General features: G+C 45.4%; 1 protein-coding gene across 18 annotated transcripts in view; it reads right to left on the minus strand.

The window, feature by feature from the left end:
- Window positions 1-21,322, minus strand: part of RBFOX1 (RNA binding fox-1 homolog 1) — a 1,121,108-nt gene that overhangs the window by 46,773 nt on the left and 1,053,013 nt on the right. For 10 of the 18 annotated variants that reach the window (XM_066274931.1, XM_066274937.1, XM_066274939.1 and 7 more), the window contains one exon: window positions 15,892-16,024. In XM_066274931.1, the coding sequence (XP_066131028.1) occupies window positions 15,892-16,024 (133 nt within the window). Of the gene's footprint in view, window positions 1-5,158; window positions 5,199-15,891; window positions 16,025-21,322 lie in introns of all 18 variants that reach the window. The other 8 variants (XM_066274941.1, XM_066274932.1, XM_066274938.1 and 5 more) reach the window with 1 other exon arrangement.

Consider the following 21,322-nt stretch of genomic DNA (forward strand, 5'->3'; position numbering starts at 1 on the left):
TTCAAACGTTGCAAGGACAGCTGCACCTCCCCAGCGGCTGGCCCACCCTGTCTGCTCACCACGCTTCTCTCCCTTCCCACCGTTCCTTCCTTCCACGGCCTCTATCAAAGTGTGTCCAAGGACAGCAACAGCGCCATTCTCAGGACTTGATTTCTTTAGCCAGACCCCTTTGTGTGTGTGTGGGGGGGGGGGAGGGTGTCACACCCTAGTTAGTGTCAGTGAAGATTTCTGGAGAAGTGATATCATCTTTTCTCTAAAACATGAAAAAAGTCTCCTATTCTGAAAACAAGAAGTGGAGGTAATGTAATGAGCTTCCTCCCTCTTCGGCCTGCGGTGAAGAGATACAGCGGGGGCAGAGGTCTTGTCTCTCACATAACAGATGCTGAACTTCCTGAGGGGCTGTGGCCTCACCCCACCCCCTGTGGTGATGGACCAGCCTGACCAGCCGGACACTGAACCCCGGCTGGCTCATACTGAAAGCAGAGACTGGGATGAGGAAGGGAGGTTTTTATATATTTGGGGAATGTTTGCTTTCCAGCTTTACATGATGCTGAAGCTGCTGCCACTTCTTCCTGAGCTCCACCCTCAGTGACATGCGCTCACCCCTTTGTTTTAAGACCCTCACACAGCAGAGTGACATCAATTCAGGACCCACTGTGTTTAGCCGTGGTGCCAACCAGAAACTTGTTCGGACAGGTTTTAGGAATGATGGGAAAATGCACTGGAATTTCATCGACACATATTTGCTAGACAGTCTCCAGGCTGCCCTGCCTGTTAGGGACCTGAGGCCCTCCAAGTACAAGGGAACATGGTTAACATTTACATTGTCCCCTTCCTCATCTTCTCTTCCCTTCCTCCCATTGCCCGGAACTCTACTGTCTTACTCCAGTTTCTGCTGATGGCTTGTCAATTCCTTTTTGATAGCTCTGTTGTCATTTCCTTCTTCCCATTTTCGACATTTATCCTTTGATCAAATGCCATATCCTTTGATCGCTCCCTGAGTGGGTTAAGATAAGTGTCTTAGCTGAGTTCATCTGAGCAACACTCATTTTCAGCTCCCTGATCAATTCTGGCCTCACGAGATCTATATAGCTGCACCCCTAAGTGGAATGGATTGCTTGTGAGGTCTGGGGAACTTCGTCTTTCTACCTCACCTTTCAAACAGATGTCATAGCCATGTATCACTTCTGCTAGTATTTATTTTTTCTTTAACTTGATCCACTTTCTAATTTAAAAGGATTGATTTCAGTGTCCAACGCTAAGTAATAACACTGAACTAGTAGATTGATATACTAGTTATGCAAACTAAACTCCCATCTTTTGACCTAAATGAGAGAGAGAGAGAGAGAGAGAGAGAGAGAGAGAGAGAGAGAGAGAGAAAGCATGTGCGAGTGTGGAGGGGGTGGAGGTATGTCCCCAGGTGGAAGTGACCCGGATGTGACCCTTTCTAATCTCTTTTCTGATTCACAACCCTTACATCCTCTCTGAGGAGTGTCACCCACCCTGACCCTGAATAGGTCCCTTTGTGGTGACAGGCAGCATCTCTACTGAGTGGCTGAGCTCCTGAATAGAATGCTTTCTCTTTGCTCTCAGCCTCAGCAAACTTCCCTGGTTTTGACCTTGGCGTCTGGCTCACAGCATCTCCTAACAAGTCTATCCCCTCTAGCAATTCCTGGGCATCTATGAACATCTCCCCCTCTCTCCTCAATCCTTTCTGCTCTGAAAGGGTTAAGAAGGAGCTAGTTCTGGGTAGCAGGTTGTGGCTGGCCAGTTGCAGGGGTCCTTCAGGTCTTTGGAATCAGATAATGCCCGAGGGCTCCCACATCCGGTGGGAGGTATGGAAGGTCCTTGGACAACAACGGGGAGAAGGGGCGGGAGAAGGTGGGGCGCATGGAAAAGGGCAGCCCCGCTGATGTACACATGGGTGTCCTTGTTGTTGACTTGCTCTGTTCTGCTGTCAACACAGAGAATACCTGAGGAGGAAGAACTGAAGAGTGAACTCTCCTTAACATCTTAAAAACCACCAATGCTAGAAGCTCACTCCTCTACCCAATTAAATTAAAAAAGATATAACTGGTTTAAACCTATCAGAAGTGAGTAAAGTATCTGACACATGTCTCAGGACGGCCCTCTCAGGATTGCCTTAAACCTGTTTATTGTGCACTATTTCTAACGAGATTGAAAGAGCAAACCAGAAACTTCCTTTAAATAGAATAGAACCTCACAGGCTTTTCTAACCTCTTTAATCATCATTTCTTAAAGAAATGGGCCTCTGGGGACGTGTCTACTCATTGGAACATACCAGCATCTCAAGGGAGGTGGGGGTAGCAGCTTGAAAAAGCACACTCAAAATTACTTCCAGCCCAGTTGAATCTTGCTCCATAAATTCTAGAATGCAGGACATATTCATATTTTTTCTTGCCCTTAAATCAAGTTAAGATCATCCATGAATCCTTGTTTTGCTGCTGTAATAGGGTGGTCCAGTTCCTCGCTGTCGCACATGAGCACACATCACCCAGCAGCAATAGTCCGAGATTGCCATCTTACACAGAACCAAAAATCAAGAAAGTCTGCAAGCCTGAGCTGCCTTCTGGGGAAAATGGCAGGAAAATGTGCTAGGTAAACAAGACTTAAAGTTCATATTAAGTTAGTTTGTTTTCCCACTACCTAATTGCATCTTTGGAACCGTCGCCCCTCGCTGAAAGATCTTACTGTCATTATAATAGGAACAGTGGGAAAATGTATACATTTTTTTTTTTTTGGCTACTAGGGTGGCTTGAAAAGGGTGAGAGAAACAGTTCTAAACCAAGAAATCAGGACACTCAGGACTTGGAAGTTACTGAAATACCTGTAACTCCTTTCATCTAAACATCACCCAGATAGATACCTAAGGGGCTGTACCACTGAGCCTGGTGGGCTTTGCCCAAATATGGTGAATTTGTAGGAAGCAAAAGCTCTTCAAAAAACTAACAACACAAAGGGACTGTTCTGGGGCTTTCCTTTCCTGAATGGAATTACTCATTCCTCCTTAGTGTAGATGTTGGCGTATTTTTTTCTCTTCTGATTCTCTTAGCTCTTTCCATTTGCTTCCAAATGGATTGTCATTTATTCCAAACGAGTACAGGACATCCTTTATCAATGATTTTAACTAAATAGTCATTCTGTTTCTTTGTTTGTGGACTGTTACGGCCTATACCTTCAACCAGCTTCTAGTTCCTCCTATACACAAATCTATGAGGCAAGGGAAAGATGCAATTTGAAACCCCCATAGGCTTGACCTGTGGTAGCACAGTGAATAAAGCACCGACCTGGAATACTGAGGTCACTGGTTCAAAACCCCTACTTGCCCTGGGCAAGGGACACATGGGAAGCAAGTACTATGAGTTGATGCTTCCCACATTTTTCTTCACCTCCGGCCTTTCTCTCTCTCCTCTCTCTAAAAATCAATAAATAACAAATCTTTAAAAAAAAAGAGAGAGAGAGAAATCACCATAGAACAGCTCAAATTATTAATTCAATCAATTATTGCCACCCTCAATAAATTCCAATCAATTATTGTCATTTAACAGAGAGGTGAATACTCAATAAATGATAACAAATATTACCATGTGTTTGTTTTTAGCTAGGCTTACATAACACTCATGTTTTTTCCCTCCCTTGGGTCGGTGTGAATGGAGATACTTTTCTTTTTAGATTTCCCCATTTTTTCTCTACTCCTCTCCATTTCCAAAATTAAAAAAAAGAAATTCCCTAACTTAGTTATGTCAACTGTAGTCCCTGTATGTGTGCATTCTATCTGGAGGCTACACTGGGGGAGGGTGCGGACAGATGTTTGGGTTCACTGGGTACCTAAGGATGTAGAAGAGGTCCAGCCTGCTCAGCTTCAGCCTGCCTCTCCATTTAAAATGGCATAAACTGAAAGTTTGGATCAAGAGGATGTGAGAAGGAGTACATCAAGCTACAAAAAAAGGAAGTTGGTTGTTCACTGGGTGAATAAAGAACACGTAGATCATTCATTAGTTTTATTATGGAAAAAAAATTGAAGCTAACTCACAGATTATAATAAATGTACTTGATTGGACTTGATGCAATAATAATAGAACTCAACTAAGTTCATCACTGATGGAGATTAATACTATGTCTCAAAATTGTAATTATTTGAAATTCAAAGAGAAGAAAATTAAATAACCAGTGTCTTCCTCATTTTCTAGTAAATGACATTAATTTGATCAGAAATACGGTTTTATTTTTCTTTGTTATCTAGTCTATAAAACAAGTGTGATTCCAGCGAACTTATTTGAGGTCACTTGTAATGAAGAAAGTATATAATTTAGAAAATGCCCACCAATCTTGCCTATTTATTTCAAATTGTGTTTATTCCAAGTCATTTTCATAACACTGCTGCTCACATCATACTGTGGAAGAATAACTGCTTCTAGGTCAACTTAGATAAGTTTAATTACGGTCCCCATAATGAGAAGCATCCTATTCTTTCTCTAAAAGTGAATAGCTTCCGACCCATTTTAAGTTTAACAGACAATTCTAAGTCAGGGAGCAGTTCTAGGGAAATGGAGAAATAGGGTTGAAGAAAATAAGGGTGTAATGCTCAAGTTGGCATACTTTTGTTAGGAAATGTTTCTTGCTAAAAATCATCTATGGAGGGAGGTAGGGAGGAGAAAGAGACAGAGAGAAGGAAAGGGAGAGATGGAATATTTTTCTAGGACTTTTTGATAAGCAATTAAACATATTTATAAGACACCCTTGAAAACTTGAGCCATGAAAATATATTTAACCCTCTGCAGCTGGTAACGACAGCTGTCATCCTAAATATTAAACGGAAAACACAGACCACACTGAGAACTTGAGAGAGAATTCCTTTTTTGTAGAGTGATCTTATTTGATATGAGAGAAATGCCATCTTTTTTTTGGGGGGGTACGCATTTATTCTGAAGTTGATCAAGGAGTTAATTCCACTCACTCAACAGCGCGGGATGCTCTGGTGAGCAGAAGTCCCTCCGCCCTGCGAGTCCCTGGACTCTCCCACGGCCTGGGAAGTGGACGTGGACGGCACCAAGTAGCAGAGAGATTCTCAGCAAACTTGTAAAAACAATGACTCCGGGAGGAAACAAGGATGGCATGCACGTTAATGAATACTTACATAAATGTCTGCACCATAAAATCCATCCTGGTAAACAACACTGCAAGGGTGCACACACAAAGAGAAACATCCATATTAGTGCATTTCCCCCATGCAGACACACCAACCCCTGCACTGGCCGCGTTAGTCTGGTCACAAGATCCCAAACACAGGAGCTGAGCGTGTCCACGTTGGTTAAGGAGGTTGGAGACAACAGAGGCTGATCAGGCTGAGAAAATTAGGCTGGGGTCCGGTGTGGGCCCAGAATCAGGATGTGGTGATGTGCTGGGTACCAGACTTCCCACCCTTTCAGGAGGGGTATAGAAATGCAAACAGGGTTGATTTTTATTTTGAAGTGGCCTAGACACCTAGGAGAGTCAGAGTTCACATTTAGTCAAACCACATAGCCTCCCCCCGACCCCATGCTCTGGGAGGAAAATCATCGGCTTCGAATGTGTGATTGATGAGGGTGGGGGCACCAGTCGTCACATTTTCAATATGGGTGACAGCCGAATGACCTTAAGGAAGGTCGACAACACAAATGGTTTCAGAAATGGTCTGGCTTCTTCCACACTGTGGCACTATATTTGATAATTCCCCGTGCCACTCTTTCTGGTAAATATAGGAGAGTATCTATAATTATACCTGTGTGTATGTGTGTGAAAAAATATGTGTTTGTTTCATGTGCATTTATGGATATATGTATGTGTGTGAATGCACATATTTGAGTGTTATGTATGTGTCTATACATACCTGTGTGCACACATGTCATGAGTATACCATGCTCATGTGCGTGTGTACTGAATGTATAGTGTGGAGAATATGCACAGTAGTATACTTGAACATCCATGTATGCATGTGCCTCTATGTACATATTGTGTGTACATGCAAGTTTCTGTGTGTATAGCTGCATAATCTATATTCAGACTAAGCAGAGCCCCATATCATGGTAGAACAAGCCTGTCCTACCAGCATCTCTCTGACCACTGTCCACACAGTCATCCCACAGAGAAGAGACTTCACAGTAGGGGGAGGAATCCAGGACTTCATCAGAAATTTCTTGGTATACCGTGAATGAAACAGCCAGAAAGAGAAGCTCACACCTACCATGATGGGAAACTGACTTAAAATTCCTAAGCCTTACAATGGGCTTAATGAGGGTCATTTGCAGCCTTCATCCCTCACAAGCTTCTGTTGAGGGTCACAGGATATCTTGATATAAAAATGCGTGTTTCCACATGCATGTTTTCCAAAGGATGGTAGTTGTAATTAATAACCTTCCCTAATGTCTCCCCCCTGGAGTTTACAGATGATTTATGAGTCGGGCAAAGGACTAGTGAGCCCCACTGTTGAATGAAGCTGTGGTTTTAATCGAAGCACAACTTTAATTACCGAAGGATCCCAGCAGGCTTCTGGAGCAGAGTGGACCCACATGTAAGCCAAGCATATTGAGCCAAGGGAAGGCACTTCGCAGCACGCACGCACACGCACGCACACACGACAGTGACACTGGCTTGCTGGAGAACACTGTAGTGTGCTTCTCAGAGCTTTTCAGAATTGATTGCCGAAACCCCAAGTACCATTATCCTTAAAAAGTTGGCAGGGATTTCACACGCTAAGGAGGTTGGTCGGAATCGCTTTCAGCTGTTCTCATTTTGATCAATAGAGCTACAGTTCACAAGAGCACTTGTCAAGCACTGTAAAACCCTAATCCCAGAGACGGAGGTGTGCGGCATCCCGAGCTAGGCTTTGAGTCCTCTTTCAAGAGTCCCCATGTAAAAAGATAGCGTCTGTTGGGGGTCAGAAGGCAGGGCCAGCCTCTGCCAACATGACTCAGAACAGCTCTGATGCAACAGGAGAGAACAACCAATATTTAGCTTGGGCTCAGAACCACAGAGCCGATCATTTAGCCATAGCAAAATGAGTTCTGTCCCGTTCTGTCATGCCATCATGCCTTTGCACATGCTCTTCCCTGTGCAGGGAACGACTTGTCTGCCAATGCCCTCATCCAAAAGCCGATCACCATTCAAGAGCCAAGTCAGCTGGAAACCACACAGGCATCTGGGTCAAATTTCAGCCTCACCAATCAGCAGCTTTTGTGCCCTTGGACTAATTACTCAAGCTATCTGAGCTTCATTTACGCATCTGTAAAACGGGGAAAGAGAGCTCAAGGAAGGAGTTGGTGAGAAAAGCCTGCAAAGTGATGACTTTGGCATCGAAGCTCTAACTGCGTGTCACCATTGCTGTGACCGTTACCCAGTGCCCACCCAGAGCGGAGTTGTTTCTCCCTCCTGTAAGTGCCAACAGCACATTGTTTGATCCTCACCTGGTCCGAGAATTTTATATTATCGGTCAAATATTAAAGGTGTTTGTGTATGGGACTCTTTTCACATTGATGTGGTGCCCAATAAGCTTACTCAGTGTTCTATCCTGCTTATGTTGAACACATTGCTTTTTACCCAGGAGATGTCAACTAAATATCTATTGACTGAATATTGCTCGTATTTTAAAAGGGAGGTGACAGTAGATGACACAGAGTAATTCACCTGTCAACTCCAGGTAGGACTAAGTAGCAGATTAGGAGGAGGCAGCTGCAGTCTCCGGTTCGTCTATGATTGGTTATTCGGTATCAGCGACTGTAGTCAGCGGGGGAGGGGCAGGGGATTAAGAATCCCCAACTGGACCCTGGCATAGGAGACCAGTCTGAGAGGCTTGACAGACAGGGGGTGATCCAGGTGAGGACAAAATATTCCTGTTTAGCCAAATATTACCATATCCAACTATGGGAAGCAATTGCCCTTTTCTAAATATCCGCAGAGGAGAGGCCCCGGTCTGTGTCCGCTCTTCTGGAAATACAGGCGTACCCCGGAGGTTCTGCGGGTCCGGCTCCAGACCGCCGCAACCAAGCAAGGGTCACAATAAAGTGAGTCAAAATCGTTTTTGCCGGTGGAGGGTCTGGCCTTCAATTTGTAAAAACAATGCAACACGTGGGAAGCGCAGTGAAGTGAGACAGTAAGGTGAGGTCTGTCTGTGATGGAGAGAAGAGCTGAGGCAAGACCTCAAGCTCTGTTCCCACGGGAACCCAGTGTGGACCGGGAGTGACGGAGGCCTGGCTCCGGCTCTGACTGGGAGAGCGGCCCCTTCGCTCACCAGGACAAGTCCTTGTGCGCTGGGGCGAGCTGTGCACCTCCGTGTCCAGCCTATTGGTACCAACAGCTCCCAGGGTGAGACAGGAACAGGCCCTGCTCTTTGTTCAGTATGGTAACCTAGTGGCCATGCTTTGCCCTCCAATGTGGGCCATGAAAAATTGCTTTGGGGCCCTGGCCGGTTGGCTCAGCGGTAGAGCGTCGGCCTGGCGTGCGGGGGACCCGGGTTCGATTACCGGCCAGAGCACATAGGAGAAGCTCCCATTTGCTTCTCCACCCCCTCCCCCTCCTTCCTCTCTGTCTCTCTCTTCCCCTCCCGCAGCTAAGGCTCCATTGGAGCAAAGATGGCCCGGGCGCTGGGGATGGCTCCTTGGCCTCTGCCCCAGGTGCTAGAGTGGCTCTGGTTGTGGCAGAGCGATGCCCCGGAGGGGCAGAACATCGCCCCCTGGTGGGAAGAGCATCGCCCCCTGGTGGGCAGAGCCTCACCCCTGGTGGGCGTGCCGGGTGGATCCCGGTCGGGCGCATGCGGGAGTCTGACTGTCTCTCCCCGTTTCCAGCTTCAGAAAAAAAAAAATTGCTTTGGGACTCACATGTCCCACATTTAGGAGACAGAGAACCAAAGAGATAATGTGATCTAATGTCCTCATCTTGATAAGCTCCAACAAAGTATGTCTCTGCTGTTTAAAATGCTTACTGTGCCCAGGCACAGAGAGCGGAGGAGAGAGGGAGTCCACTTGCTGTACCCGCCCTCAGGGTGCTCACAGGGAGGGGGCGCTCTGTCACAAAGCCACGTGCATAAGTGCTACATGGCAGATGATGCGATGGCTGCTGTGGAGGAGAGGGACAACAGCACTCTGGACGTGAATTGGAAGGAAGAGGCCCGGCCACAGAGGTCAGGGAACCAGAGAAGATGCCGTGGAAATCTCAAAGGCTTAGCCAGGGAGAGCAGGAAGAGCGGGCCAGGTTGAGGGAGCAGCCGGTGCCAGGCCCAGTGTCTCGAGGGCACCAGGCTTCATAGAGAGCCCACAGGAAGGGCATCTTTCCACTCTGGGAGGCTCTGTGGGAAAGTGGTGCCTTCACGGAGAAAGGAAATCAAGGATTCTAACTGCTGTTATAAACCACACTGTGGAGGAACTGCTCGTTTTCACTGAGTGCAACACCTGTATGTTTTGGAAAGGATTGAATGGGAGGCTCAGTGATCTATATTCTTGGTAACTCTTAAAAAACAAACAAACAAACAGGAACCAATATGGCTGTCCTCATTGGCAGTGTGAGATAAAGTCACTGTTGGAGCTGTCAGTTTGGCCAAAGTGCTGGGCATCTGCCCCTAAACTACAAGTAACAGCACAAGTACAAATACTATTCATCCCTACATTGAGTGATGACTATGTGTCCACGCCTAATCTCAGCACGATGTGCTCATTACCCTCCTCAATCCTCATACTACCCCTCCGAGATGGACAGTATTATTGTCACCTCTTTAGCGATAAAGAAACTGAAGAGAAGAGAGCTAGGTAGTGACTAAGCTGGGCTTCTAGCCCGGAGTAGTCTTGGCTGCACAGCCCCAACTTTTAATGGCTCTGGCAGAGAGCAGTGGTCAAACTTCAGCACACATCTGAAGCACCTGGATGGCTTGTTCAAACAGATGGCCGGGCCGCACACCCAGCCCAGAGGTCCTGAATCAATAGATCAGAATAGGGGTGGGGGTGGGCTAAGAATTTGCATTTTTAACAAGTAACAGGTGATGCTGCCGCTGCTGGTGCAAAGACTAATAGACTCATTGCTCCATGAAACACCATCCTCCATGTGTTTACATTTGAGATGACAGCAAAAGTCAGCTTCCTAGGTCCTGTTTATTCTAAATGGAAACTGGTTATAGGAAAGCTCTTACAAAGTCTCATGCTGGTTTCCATGAATATATCCAAGCACTTATTTTTAAAGCCCCATGAAACAGGTGCAACAGATGTGTAGGAAAAGGAGGATAGGGGTCAATGTCTAGTATGCATCTAAAGATAAATGAACCACAGCCCAATCACAAGAGAAGGGAGTTGCCATCATGCATGGAACAGGTGCAGCCGATTTCATTGCAGAGACGGTCTGTCTGGCCATGCAAAAGTAATTGTATTGCTTGTCAATCACTTTGGGGCTGCAATGTGCTTTTGCAAGAACATAATGCAAATGCACATCTCATTTTCTTAGAAAGGTAATAACGGTAGTTAAATATTTGGATGACTGCAAGCAGGGAATGACTGCACCGTAGCAAATTAGTTTATTTAAAAAAAAAAAGGAAAGAAAGACTACGATGTGCAAAGTAGACAATGTGTTTGTGTAATATAATCTAGTCCAACCACAAATATATTTTTGAAGGAAAGGTTATTTAAAACTGTCCTGCCTTACTGCCCCTTCCAAGTGGAAATAAATTAAAAAATTTAATGAATTCAAATCTAGCTGTTTGTAAGTAGATATCAGGTGGGTCCATGAACTTCCTGGCATCATTTACATAGAATTGTGTGTGTGTGTGTGTGTGTGTGCGCGCGCGCGCGCACGTATATATACACCACCATTTTCCAAAGGAAGAAAAATACATTTTTTAATTGGATTATTATAGGCATCTATGACAGCCTACCCTCACACCCCAAATTAAAGAACCACTGATTTATATAGTGTTTGCCTATAAATGTACTCAATTAAGAGAATTTTTTAAATATAAGAGGTTACATTATAAAAACTGTTTGAGACTCTGAATAAGAATTGACACCCAAAACAAAATGCTAGAGAGAATTCTGGAAAGTATTTGAGAATGGGTGGTGATGTCTTTAGTTCTAGTATTCATATTAAATTGGAAAGTTCCTAAATATCAGATAATACAGTTTGAGAATCAGATATTTAGAAATTAAAACCAAAAACATGGTTTATTTATAGACAGAAAGGTTCATATACACAGTGTTAGAGCCTGTTTATCAGAGAGGATTTTAGGACCTGAGAGCTTTTTCCCAGGACCTGTGTATGGATTTTTCTTGCACTAGCCAACTTTAAGAAGTTTTCTCCTGGGCGACTGCCATATCTTTCCTATACCAAAAGTAGCACAGTCTCTTCAAAATACTTCTCAAGCTAACTCTGGGAAGTCGTACCTAGATGTGTCATAATTAATTACCCAAGAAATTACAGAATATCTTCCTCAAAGATATCCAGAGAACCAAGATCAAAAACCTGCAGCAGGTACTGGATGCTTAGCTTAGAATAATAATTTTTAAAGTCTCCTATGATGCTCCATTAGAACACTCTGCTGTAGCTCCATACAATATGCATGGCAATTGTAGGTGCTTACTAAGTAGCTGTTTTATTACTTAGCTTACTAAGTAATAAAGAACAAAACTTGGTGAGGCCAATCTCATGAGGTTTCTTTGGGAGGGAATGGGGTTTTGTTACTGTCATCTAACATCAGAAGTAGCACTGAGTTTGGTGGCTATCTTTCATCTTCATCCACAAATGATCAATCTGCATGCTCCACTGGATGGCAATTACCCAATGGGTAATTTCTCCCAATTATGAGTCACAGAAAACAGACTGGACATTATGGTTCCTCTATCAATATTGACTCCAGGTCAAAATACAAGGACAAATACGGAAAACTTGGTCCATTTAGCTCTTGTTAAGGCTGTTCACTAGTTAATATTTTATTTACAATCCACACATTCCACGAACTTTTGAAGTGCTCTTGGCAAACCAAAGCCATCTCTGTGCTTTGTGCGGAATGCAGGGCTGTGAACTGCAGGTGCCCCCCAGCAAAGCGGTAAGCGATGCAATACAGGGAGAGTCAGAGTCGCAGGAACTGCGCCACCTCAACAACAGTAGATACAGCTCTCTAAACACGCACCACATGATGGACCATACCGAGCTGTAACTTTACGTGGCTCTCCTATCCCAACCTTTATCAACTCGATGGGGGCAGACGTAGTCTTGACTGTTAAGGAAACCGTACTTCAGGTTAAATCAGCTGCCCAGGATAATATGAGATAGAATAGCATGAAGTAATCTCATCTGCCCCAAAAGTGTCATTTTAGGACTGGCACCATCCTATAGATAGACAAGGTAGACGCTACATTTCCAACTCATTACTCATTCTCATTCAGTTTATGTTGGCAGTCATCAGGGGGTTGGCTGTCTCAGTCTAGGATTTTGTATTTACTTCTATGATCCTTCCCTGATTCAAGTAGGGTCCCAGCCCCTGAAGGAAGAATGATCATGTATTAATGTCCCAAGAAGTTTCTATTTTACTGTGCAAGAAAGAGAAATTGGGTTTCTCAATAACCTATGTTCTTTACTTGCTGGGAAGGACTTCAGAAAACATCAGGATGTGGAAGGGAGAACCAAATCAATGAAAGGCAGCGGATGGATGCAGGCCATCCCTGGTGAACCCTTCTGGGTAGCTGTCTGGATGGTAGATACTCCAAAGGTCACCCATGGCTCCACAGAAGCAGCCATGGAGGTTCTGGGGGATGAGTTTTTTAAATCGATCTCTCAGAAAAAGATAATATGGAAGCTACATATGGATAGAAGATAAAAGACACGCTTTTGGTTGGAATTTTAGTAAGAAAGTATATTTATATTGGATACTTCGAGAAGAATAGAGGTTTAGGTTGGAAGTTAGATATGTCTTCCACTGATGACAATGGGGAAAAATACATTTTTTTTTTCTTAATAAATACAGTTTGTTAGCCGATGTGTTAGAAAAGATGAGGCTCATCGGGTGTGAGGGAGAATCACAGGATGAGATCGTAGCGTGTGGACATTTAGGACGTGATTGGACATAAATGTGTCTTAAATCTCGTTTCCTCCTAGAAGCCTTCTCTAAACACCCAAGCCCCTCGTTGGTGCTCGCAGAACACTCTACCTTTCCACTGAACACATTTTGGGAAATTGTTAGGGCACCCTCTGTCCCCAATGGGAAGACATTCCTCCGAGGGTGCCACTGGCCTCAGTGTCCTCAGTGCAAGACAGCGCAAGGAGCTGAGAAAAGGGGTGGTAAGCTGAACTTGACATTAGTAAAGACACCTGCCAAATCTAGAAATCATCCCCTAAAAGACTTTGGAGACATAAAATTACAAGAAACCCACACTATCTCCTAGACAATATATATCTCGATAATGTCATTTCCTGGAAACAGAAGTCAGTGACCAACCTCTCTGCCACTCAGTGCAAGATCAGGGCCCTCCTCCAGCCGATCTTTGCGGCTCTTTCCAGAATGATCCCCCCCCCCCCACAGTCTCCTGCAGCCTAAGCTCAATAAGCCAGAGGAAAAGGGAAACCATCACTGAAGAAGCAGGGCTCACCCTTTTACACTCAGAGTCAAAGCACTCCAGCCAATTTGTAACCCAGCAGAACACCCAGGCAACTAGTTAGATCTCCTCCTTTTCCACCAGCACTTGGCTCCTAAGGAACTTGCAGATGTGGACACGCACACTTCTGGCCTTTCTGCTCTTTGCATTCCTCCCATCTTAAGAATTTTACTTTACTACTAAACATGGGTTCAGAATTCCAGCAAAGAGGCACAATCCACCAGCAAAAACAAAATGACTAGAAATATCCCGGGAATATTAATATTAAATCCTATCCAAGTCAGTCACAAATACATTGTTTCACCATTTGGAGATGCCTGTGTCGCTCCCTGGCAAACGTGGTGTTAATCAGTTATGCACGGTTATTTCCGGCAAAGAGCAAGTTCGTTATAAGTTAGCAAATTTCAATTTTACAGCAGGTGTGCTATTCTGAGACTTTTATAAATTGTTCACATGAGGATAAGCCATATAATTTTACTTTATTTTGTTTCTGTTCAATATAGTCGTGAGATACTGAGGGTACATATACCAGAAAGTTACAATTACCAGCTACCAAGATAAGATGATGATTTTCAGACAAACTAATGGTGTATAAACATGCAATTTTGCATTTATGGCTTATGAATCTTGCTTTAGTAATCACATGGGACTACCGGGTAACTTGTTCTGTTTTTTTTTCTTTTTCTTCCCCTTCATAACTCATTACGTGACCTTGGGAATAACAAGTCTTTATTCCTGCCTTTTTGGATCCATACAATGGGCATAATGCTGTGGGGCTGAGAGTAATGATTATCCTGACAGTGATTCCTTGAATCACATGGTCAGATTCACAAGACTTAAGGCATGAAGATACATTATTTTGGAGGGCGGGGAGAATTTAAGGCCCGGTCAGCCTTGGTTTGTTATTTCCCAACATCTTTTCAGTACAATATTTTTCTTTTGTGCATTAAGAAGTTTGGAGTTAACCTAACTCTAATGATAACATCAGCAATGGATGGATTTTGCCTTATTTCTCTGCGTTTGTTAATTCCTTGCTGATGATGTCATCTGCTTTCATTTCTTTATAGTCTTAACTCTGTCTCCCTGCATTTGTTTCCAAAACACTTCAAATGTTCTCCTTTGGAAGGGGTAAGATATGAATAAAGATCTCATTTAGTATAATAGAGAGACAACGTAGGCTAATTTGGGTTTTCTAAAAGATTTATAAGCAACTGAGCTATAAAAAAAAAATGTGCTTAACCCTTTCACATAGTCCTGAATACAACCATATTCTTTCTATAGACAAGAAGGCCAGTCACTGGCCAGGAAGCCTTTTGTCATGGGTTTGACTGAGTTTTCCTTAGAGCAACACTGAGGACCCCATGACTCTATGTATGGGGGGGGGGGCTGCCCTGTGCACTCTACCCGCTAGATGACAACCAAAAATGTCTCCAGATATTCCAAATGTCCTTTGAGGACCCCTGCCTTAGAGACATCCCTCTTTCCCTGACTCTAGCTGTGCGGGAATGTTCTAGGAGGACCTCTTAACAGGAAGGAGAAAGGGTAGCAGCTCAAAGTGTCGGCCCGCCACACCAGTACTATTTTTTTTTTTTTTTTTGAGCATTCACCACCATTCCTTGATGTTCACTTAGCAATAACAAAAACAAAGTCCATGCACAGAATACCAAAGCGCCAATGGGGAACACATGAACTTGCGTTTCCTTGCAGCAGGAAAACGAAGACAAATGCCATTTTGGAAAAGCCAGCTAAAACCGGTCTTCATGCCAGTTCCACTGAACTTTGGAATGTTTGCATTTGACTCCACAGCTAATTTTCTCTTTCCAGCCAAAGGCTCATAAACCTTGAAGCTCAAGGTGTCTTAGGGAAGGGGAGCAAGGCCACGCCAGTGATTTTTATGTTTGAAAACCACATGTCCCTCCACGGACAGATTTAAGGGGCAAATGTGATCCAACCTCCTTAATAACCAGATGTTCGCAATCATCAGAAATACATCTTTGGTTGTAACCATTCCTCTGTTCTCCAGCATTCAGTCTCAGAGAGAATTTACATAACAACATGTGACATGTAGAATGCTTAAAGGCACCAACCATGACAGGACAAATTACACTCATTTTTCAATACTCTTTGCAAGGTGCTGCACTGCAGGCACGCCGGACTGCATGCTGGGGCGTTCTGGTGGGACAGTCAAGACAGCATGCGCAGCAAACGGGAGGGGGCCGGTGCAGGGAGCCCACCCCGGGCGGGGGGCGGGGGGAGCAGACCTACTTACCCGCCGTAGGCAGGGATCGGGGGCGGGGGCGCTGCGGCCCGGAAGGTGTTGTACACGGTGCGGCCACGGCCTCGCAGGTGCGCCCCTCGGTAGGCGGCCGCAGCGGTGGCGGCTGGATACGGAAAGCCGGGCACTACAGGGCGAGAGGAGAGAACAAGGCAAAGGCTTTCAGACCCACGCCTACCACTGAGGGGACCTCCCAGGCCGGCCCAGGCTGGACACAAGAGCCAGGGGTATGAAGGCAGCAGCAGGGCGGTTGGGGCAAGGGCCAAGGTCCGATTCCAGAGAGGATGGGCTAGAACAGATGGTGGTCCTTGGGCCCAAGGGGAATGTGCTAAATGACAAACACTGACAAAGAATTTAGAAACACGATCAAAGCTCACTGCACAAACAATATTTTTAAAAGGTGGATTGCAATACATATATGCAATATGTTCTCAATATTTATATATCCATCATTCCATCCATCCATCCATCCACACACATACAGACATACATGTCTAGTGTGTAATATATATTTATGTGTCTGAGCACGCAATAAACGTGTGTATGGATATGCATGGATATGTACACGTGCATGTGTAAGTGAATATGTACATTGTGTGTGAACATAATACAAGTGTGTGTGTGTGTTTGAATATGCAGGCGTCCGTGCCTATGTGTGTGGGGATGTTGCATGTATGCATATTTATATTTGTGTGTATTATATTTGTGTGTACATAATTATACACATACACACACATTGCAGTGTGTTCAATGCTGATCTCTGGGGTTAAACTGCATGAGTGTTAGTTGTCTGTTCATAGCTTTTTCCCATCCTGTTTTAAATTATTTCCCACATTTTCCTTTATATACATATATTGCTTGTTAAAATTTAATTGAAATACAGTGTTCCTACAGACACACGTGTGCATCAGACATGCACCCACACCTCACGCTCCAAGAAATAACTCAATCCCAACATGCCGTCAGTCCCCGACCACTAATGCAGCTTATAATACACAATGGTAATGACAGAGCAGTCTGGGGCCTCCACTCTTAAGACGAGAGTGTGGGAATGGCCCTCGTCCCCGGGGGGGGGGGGGGGACGACAATTCTCGCAGTGGGATAATCTGGTGCAGAGTCAAGAGGGAAAAGAGGCGCGATGCCCGAGACCCTCGGTAACTGGTTCTGTGGCCTCTGCCCAGGGTGTCCTTCCTCCCACCGCATGCCAACCCTGCCCCAGGAGGCCTTCAGGAAACTGCTCCTGCTTTCTGGGTCCTTTCCTTTCTCTGGGTCCCCGGAGCTCTTACTGTGCTGCCCAGGCCTGTCCCATCCCACCAAACAGCAGGCGGTGTTGCCCAAACCCCAGCGTGTGGAGCGGGCACTTCACCGGGAAATGCATGTAGGAAACCGCTGGCCTAGGAGATCTTTACTGAAGGCTCAGAAAGTCCTACGGTGAGGGGAACACCTTAGCGAAACAAACCCAGCCCACCCACGCTTCACTTTCCTGGGCAATCTTTATTTGTGGAACACCCCACCTCTAGCGGGTATTGATTTTGAGAAGAGGCAAGTCCACCACTTGTTTCGTTTTCTCTCTCCTATTGGCCTGCAAGCTCCTGGCGGTCTCCCTCCAAGTCCCATTCATCTTTGCATCTCCTCCTGCCTCTCCACCTCTACAGGAGCCCCATGATTTTATCCACAGTGGCTTCTGAATACCTGGCACCAGAAGGAATGCATGGATGAATTCAGGACAGGACCAGGTGAAGGAAGCTGTGGGCTGTGATCAGGCCAAATGATGGGCAGACCCTCCAGTAAACCTCCTCTCCTGGCCCCACTTTCTTCTCTGATCCCGCTGACCTAACGGGAGCTTTGAGGATTTCCAGAGAGAGGAAGACAGGTGAGCCGAGCAGAGCTGGGGGGGGGGGGGGGGGGGGGAGGGAAGCTTTCTCCCTTTCCATCCCCTCCAGCCCTGCTTCATCTCTCCTGGGGTTTCACACAGTGTTTGTTATGTTGCGCAAGGTCAGGAGGGACACAGAGTTTCTTGTGGCATGACATTAACACTATGAAAGCCCTTCAATAGATGACTGGATAAAGAAGAGATGGCACACATACACTACGGAATACTACTCAGCCATAAGAAATGATGACATCGGGTCATTTACAGCAAAATGGTTGGATCTTGATAACATTATACAGAGTGAAATAAGTAAATCAGAAAAAAAACCTAAGAACTGCATGATTCCATACATAGGTGGGACATAAAAATGAGACTCAGAGACATGGACAAGAGTGTGGTGGTTACTGGGGGGTGGGTGGGGAGGAGAGGGAGGAAGAGGGGGAGGGGGAGGGGGAGGGGCACAAAGAAAACTAGATAGAAGGTGACAGAGGACTAGATAGAATCTGACTTTGGGTGATGGGTATGCAACGTCATTGAATGACAAGATAACCTGAACATGTTTTATTTGAACATATATACCCTGATTTATTGATGTCACCCCATTAAAATTAATAAAAATTTATAAAAAAAAAAAAAAGGCCTTGCACGAGGTAGCTCTTTACCTTGGCTGACTCGGCACCCCCACACTTATCTCCTTCAGGAACTCCTATTTGGTGAAACACCTACCTACTCCTGGGTGTCATATTTCCTATTGTGCTGGAGTGGTCTCCACCCTATTTCCGAACTGACAGAGGGGCTTTCCCCTTCCTGCCACCACATTCAAGAGCAGAAGCGCTCCACCCTGTCTCGTCCCACTACTCCCAGTCCTTGGACATCCTGTTTGTGCCTGCATGGTGGGTGGCACGGGGCAGGGAGAACAGACGCCCCACAGAAGTCACTCTCAATTCCACACCGCTTGGTGGGACTGCACGGACTGGGATCTAGCCCTCGAACCCGCAGTGAAGACTGACTGGTTGTCATCTGGAATTCTCAGTGTGTTTCTGAATGGAGAACAGCTGGCCAGTTTCATGGATTCTACCACCTTTCCCTCATGATGAGGGTAACATGCTAGGATTGGTGAACCAAGCCAGAATGATTTCATTTTTTTTTTATCTGTTCTGGGAAGATTATACCAGTTATTTGTAACTTTCTTTTTTATTGTTAAAAACAAATCATGCAGCCGTACTTAACTCTCAGCTCAACAGCCCCTAGCACCCATGTTTCCCGGTTCCGGGTTCAAGTAAATGTGCTTGAGATTGTAGAGAGGTGTCAGTCTTAAGGGGAGAAAGTGGGTAAATCTTAATATCCTAAAAGCACGGGACTAATGAGATGTGAGATGCGGGCTTAGGGACCGGGGAGAAAACGCGTGGGCGTGGCTTTGACTCCAACTCCATCTTGCCACCGTTCAGATATTAAGTTTTCGTAGGAACGCTCTGGATTTTGAAATGAAGAAAATGAAAAATTCACAATCTGGCGGAGCAGCTGGCTGCCGGTGGAGGAAAACACGGTAATTATGCTGACCCATTCATTATCGCAGGCTCCGGCGCGGAGTGAGCGAGGCGAGATCCTTCTCGGCGACAAGCAGGTTTTACAATAATTCTTGGAGGATTTAGATGTGGAGAGATAACATGAAACAGAAGCTCAGCAGCCGAGCGAGGGGGGCACAAGCTGCTCAAAGAGCAGAGCCGGGATTCCACAATGTGCCCCGCTTGCCACGGAGAGAAAATGCCCCCTTCCCAAGGCAGAAAAAGGTTCTCCGGGTCTTGATACAAGGCTCACTGGGCTCCTCTACCCCGGGCAGATTAGAGGGGTTTCTTATTTTGTTCAAGGAACACGGGAAAGACTACAAGGCAACTCCTGGTGTAAATATCGCCTTTCCGGGAGGCCAGGTTCTGTCAGGTAAAACAAGGTGGTTTCTAGTTCATGCTTTGGACGAGAGGCTTCATGGGGGGAGGTATGAGAGGCTTCATGGGGGGAGGTATGTGAGTCTCTTAGGTCGACGGTTTCCGCCGATCTCTTTCCTGCCGCCAGTCTAGGGCCGGCCAAGGGGTCTCCTGGACTCCAGCCGGTCATCATGACTAACGAGCGGTTCCTTCCTCTTTCTTCCTCCTTATCCTCGATCCTCCTTTCCTCGCCCCTTTTTCCCCATGCTTCCCCTCTCCCTCTTCCCTCCCTCTCTTTATTCTTTAATCTCCTTCTGGATAAGCTGCCCTGAACCTCCCCTGGTGCACAGGAAGTCCTCGCTTAACATTGTCAGCAGGTTCCGCGCCTAAGCAAAAGGACATATAATGAAACCAACTTTAGCGTAGCCTGAATTGACCTAAACAAGAGTTAAGTTCCGACTGCATCTCATCGGTGTTATCAGAAAACAACGTTGGTATTCGAGGACCTGCTGTACTGGGAATCGGGGAGCTTGGGGCCCAGAACTGAAGGACTAGTGCTCTTTCTGAAATGAACACAACCTCCGTGAGGGCAGTGAGCTCCACCTGCTCTGCTCACTGATTTGCAGGACTTGCCCACACAGGGCAGGGATCTGGGACTTCACATCATGCCCGGGCACCTTTTGGTGGTTAACCGATGCCAGTCTCCCTCTTTCGAGGCAGGAGAGGCCCTACCTCTTTACCTTCCGCTTTCATGATGCCATCTCCTGTACAATATGTTCTTCCCAGGTTTCACAAACAGTACGCAAACAACACAGCTAGATCTCAACCACGATCCTTATAAAAATAACTTTCCATCCATACTTTTAGGTGCTATATTGGCCCAGAAACACCAACCAGACTTGGAATAGCTTTGATTCTGATAAACAAACAAACAAAAAAAGGGACCGGAGTTGGATAAATAAATATATTGAACTCAGTATTTTTTAAATTGATTTTGAGAGAGAGGGGGATGGGAGCAAGAGAGAGGGAGAATAGATTCGTTGCACTTATTTATGTATTCGTTGGCTTATTCTTGTATGTGCCCTGACTGGGGATCGAACCCGCAACCTTGGTGTATTGAGATGATGCTCCAACCGAGCTACCCAGCCACAGTCTGGACTTGGTATTATTGCACATTCTCAACCCATTTATATTCACTTCTATTGCCACACAGGGTCAGGATCTGAAGATCAGTTTCCTGTTCTGAGGAAAAGCAGGACTCAAACTTTTCCCCCAGACATGTGATATCAATTAAAAGTTCCTTCCTCCACATAACTCCAGACCATGCTTTCTGGCAAATCACAGTCTCTGAATGCCATAAATCTGTGCAACAAGGAACAACAGAACATAACAATATTTATAACCCTTAACTTGTCTGATTTGTAGCTGTGCCTTCTATGTTTCTCCCTGTCCCCATTAGAGAGTGTGTCCCCTGTGGCTAGTTTAGGACAGCATGGCTCTCTTCTCTTGCCACTAAAACAGTTAATTTCCAAGCAAAGAGAGCACGACTGTTTGTCAAGTTTCTTTTAGACTCAACATGGAATGGAGCTAATTTTTATTTACTTGCTCAGTAGGGATGCCGGCTTGTAGG

This window comes from Saccopteryx bilineata, chromosome 4 (assembly GCF_036850765.1).
Source record: "Saccopteryx bilineata isolate mSacBil1 chromosome 4, mSacBil1_pri_phased_curated, whole genome shotgun sequence".
Lineage (NCBI taxonomy): Eukaryota > Metazoa > Chordata > Mammalia > Chiroptera > Emballonuridae > Saccopteryx > Saccopteryx bilineata.